The sequence below is a fragment of the Hordeum vulgare genome, chromosome 1H (genome assembly GCF_904849725.1).
Source record: "Hordeum vulgare subsp. vulgare chromosome 1H, MorexV3_pseudomolecules_assembly, whole genome shotgun sequence".
Classification (NCBI taxonomy): Eukaryota; Viridiplantae; Streptophyta; class Magnoliopsida; order Poales; family Poaceae; genus Hordeum; species Hordeum vulgare.
The window spans coordinates 475,930,430-475,933,345 of NC_058518.1; the positions used below are offsets into that span (position 1 = coordinate 475,930,430).

A 2,916-nucleotide genomic window follows, 5' to 3' on the forward strand; every position below is an offset into this window, starting at 1 on the left:
GAAATCACACACGATATGCAACATCTGTACGTGTGTGTGGGAGCTACTCAATCGTTTGCTATAGCACTTTATTTCGCATGTGAGCTAACTGAAAACCATGCCTGATGCTAAAAGCAACCCCACGCACAAAATATTCAAAAAACATATGCGATCATATCATGGATGGCAAACAGTTGCCTAAGAAAACTCGCGGGCGATTATGTATACATCACACACAGTTTCTATGATCGCTTGTCTGACTTAGCTAATATTTCACAAATGGTTAAATGTCAAACACCGTTTGTTTTTCAAAAGCAATTAGACATGTTTTAGTCGTGATAAACATGGGCGATTGGTCCCCAAATCCCACACGTCTGCCCAAAATATAGTGTGTGCGTACGTTACTGCATCCACACAATTATATTTGGTAGGGCGTGTGCATTATTGGTCACCATTGCAAACGCTTTCGTCATGTGGGATGGACACGCCCCTTATCATCCACACAGACAACACGACGTTCTAAATTTACGTCACAAAAAGGGGTTAAAAACTATTTGTATAGGATGTCGCTCCACCGGTGGGAGAGAGAAGAGGGGGACCATGTATGTGGGGAGAGAGAGAGAGAGATAGAAGAGAGGAGGACCACGCGGAATCTTTTGGTTCGTCAAGTGGATGTCCAGACTCCGATATAGCTTCCCCTTGTTTGTCTTCACTTTGCCGGAAAACAGAAGTGTGGCTCACTTCACGAACCGATGTACGACCGCATTGGATTATAAAATCGAACAAAAGTGTCCGATCGGACATATACCAGAGTTTTATAGGTCTCCCTTGCAGATGCTTATATATGAAAATTATAGAGTGACTAGAACTCATCTAGATGAGATATAATTTATCCTCATTCACTTGAAAAACAAAAACAAATACAAAATAGTACTATAACCCATGGCAACTCACGTATCTTATGATATCATTCCAGTGGCTATAAAGGTGAATGAGACATAACTAAAACTAAGCAAGATGAGTTCTAGCAAAACCGAAAATTATAAGTGAACCAGTTCCTTTCTAGTCATCGCTGATAGCAACATTCTCGATATTCTATGCACCAGCTGAGGTAATTCGAGAGTAGTAGGTTTTCTGGAAGCACCCAAGATCTTTTTCTGCAGTTCAAAACATGCTGCATGCATCACTTTATTATTTCAACAGAGAACATTGATTCGCAATCAAACATGCAAAACCCATATACACGAACAATTCCATAGCTTGCGTGAATTGAACCAAGGAATAACCACAGAAAAAAAAATATACGACAATGATGAATGCCAAAAAAGGCGTGCAGTGAAAGAATGGCTAAATTTCACAACATGAACTCGCTTGCAGGTTGAAGCAAACCATTGAGATCGAGTGATCCTTCAACATGCATGCATGCACGTACGAACGTGCGCAGCTGCTGTACTCCACTTGTCAATTAGTAGTGGTTGATTGCGCGGCAGTTCTTCCTGATCTGGCCCTGGTAGCCAGTCTTGACCTCGATGCCGGCCATCTTCACCATGGCCTTCTCGAACCTGTCCTCCCACCACCCGGGGATTTTGGCGTTCTCCACCACCATTCTCGCCGTCTCCGCCGACGTCATGAGCGCCGCGTCGGAGGTGAAGAGCACCGTGTGCGACAGCACGTTCTTGTAGTACTGCCTGTCCAGCTTGTTGGGCGTCACGACGTCCTGCATCACCGTCGGGTCGTTACCGCCAGGCGTCGCGTCGGCCGGGCACTGCCCCCGCAGGAACGCGGCGAAGCCGCCATTGATGTCGGAGGGGGTGTTGAGGCGGTCAGAGACGAAGGAGGAGCAGTGGGAGCGTCCGATGGTGTGCGCGCCGGAGAGGATGACTAGGTCCTCCGTGTTGAGGCCCTTGATGACGAAGCTGGCGACGAGGTCGCTGAGGTTGGACGTCGGTGGGACCAGGAACTTGAGCGGCTCGGAGGCGTTGGAGAAGGTGCCGTCGCGGCGGCCGGACGGCATGTCGAAGTTCACCTTGCCCCTGCTGAGGATGCAGGACGCGTCACGGGCTGCGAAGGCGATGATGTCTGCACAGGAGACGACGCCTGGGCAAGCCGCCTCGACGGCGTCCTTGATCGCGTCAATCAGCTCGAAGCCGCGCAGGGAAGGGTCGTTCGGCGGGCTGAGCTTCTCCGGCGTCGGGCTGAACGGGGTCGGGTCCAGGAGGACAGAAGCATCACAGCCCTAATCATCATCAACGCAACGAGATCAATCAAGTCAGGCTATATTCGTTGTATACTTTGCAAATTGGTTTCTTGCCGTGCCAGTACCTCGACGAAACAGTCGTGGAAGAGCATGCGGATCATGGCGGCGCCATTGCCGGGGTTCTGGAAGATGGCCTTCTCCATGACGCCCTTGGCGATGGCCTCTGCCTGGGGGCACTTGTCGTGGTAGTAGCCGATCTCCAGTGGCCAGAAAGGGCTGGCCTGGCACCCTACAGCGAGGAGCAGCAAGGCACAAGCCACCAAAACGTGCAGCTTTCCAGCAACAGACGCCATTTCTTCGAAGCTAGCTAGCCTTGCTTGCTTGACTAAGAGTGAGGCGATTGGATGTAGAAAGAGTAAAAGAGAGATCGGTGGAGAATGTCTGCTGCTATAGCTCGAGGAGGAAGCTCTACATATATAGGTGGGCAATCGAGCACCTAGTCTTGGGCAAGAATACATGCACATATATGTTGGCATGTGCTTAAAATTAACAATTATTATCTTGGCTTCGTTGGAACGTTACTACACCGGGTTGTTGCCAACGATCGTCATTGAAAATGATCACTGTGCTCCTCCCACCCATTGGCACCGAAAATTAATCAGAGGGCGTGTCGGTAATGATACGACAAACAAATATGTTGTTGTAACAAACAGCTAGCAGTTCACTAACCCTGATAGTTA

At 49.0% G+C, this 2,916-nt stretch overlaps 1 protein-coding gene across 1 annotated transcript; it reads right to left on the reverse strand.

The window, feature by feature from the left end:
- Nucleotides 1–1,131: 1,131 nt before the first annotated feature.
- LOC123446839 (peroxidase 2-like) lies at nucleotides 1,132–2,637 on the reverse strand. Its single transcript, XM_045123380.1, has 2 exons — nucleotides 2,302–2,637; nucleotides 1,132–2,215 (listed from the first exon to the last, which is right to left on the reverse strand). The coding sequence occupies exons 1-2, from the start codon at nucleotides 2,527–2,529 to the stop codon at nucleotides 1,445–1,447; spliced, it is 999 nt and encodes a 332-aa protein (XP_044979315.1). The 5' UTR covers nucleotides 2,530–2,637; the 3' UTR covers nucleotides 1,132–1,444.
- Between the last annotated feature and the right edge of the window lie 279 nt (nucleotides 2,638–2,916).

What these genes read in the sequence shown, in the direction of transcription:
- LOC123446839 (XM_045123380.1), bottom strand. Translation starts at nt 2,529, where the DNA reads ATGGCGTCTGTTGCTGGAAAGCTGCACGTTTTGGTGGCTTGTGCCTTG. An exon ending in TCCACGACTGTTTCGTCGAG is followed by an intron (nt 2,216 to 2,301) that starts GTACTGGCACGG and finishes GATGATGATTAG; the next exon opens with GGCTGTGATGCTTCTGTCCT.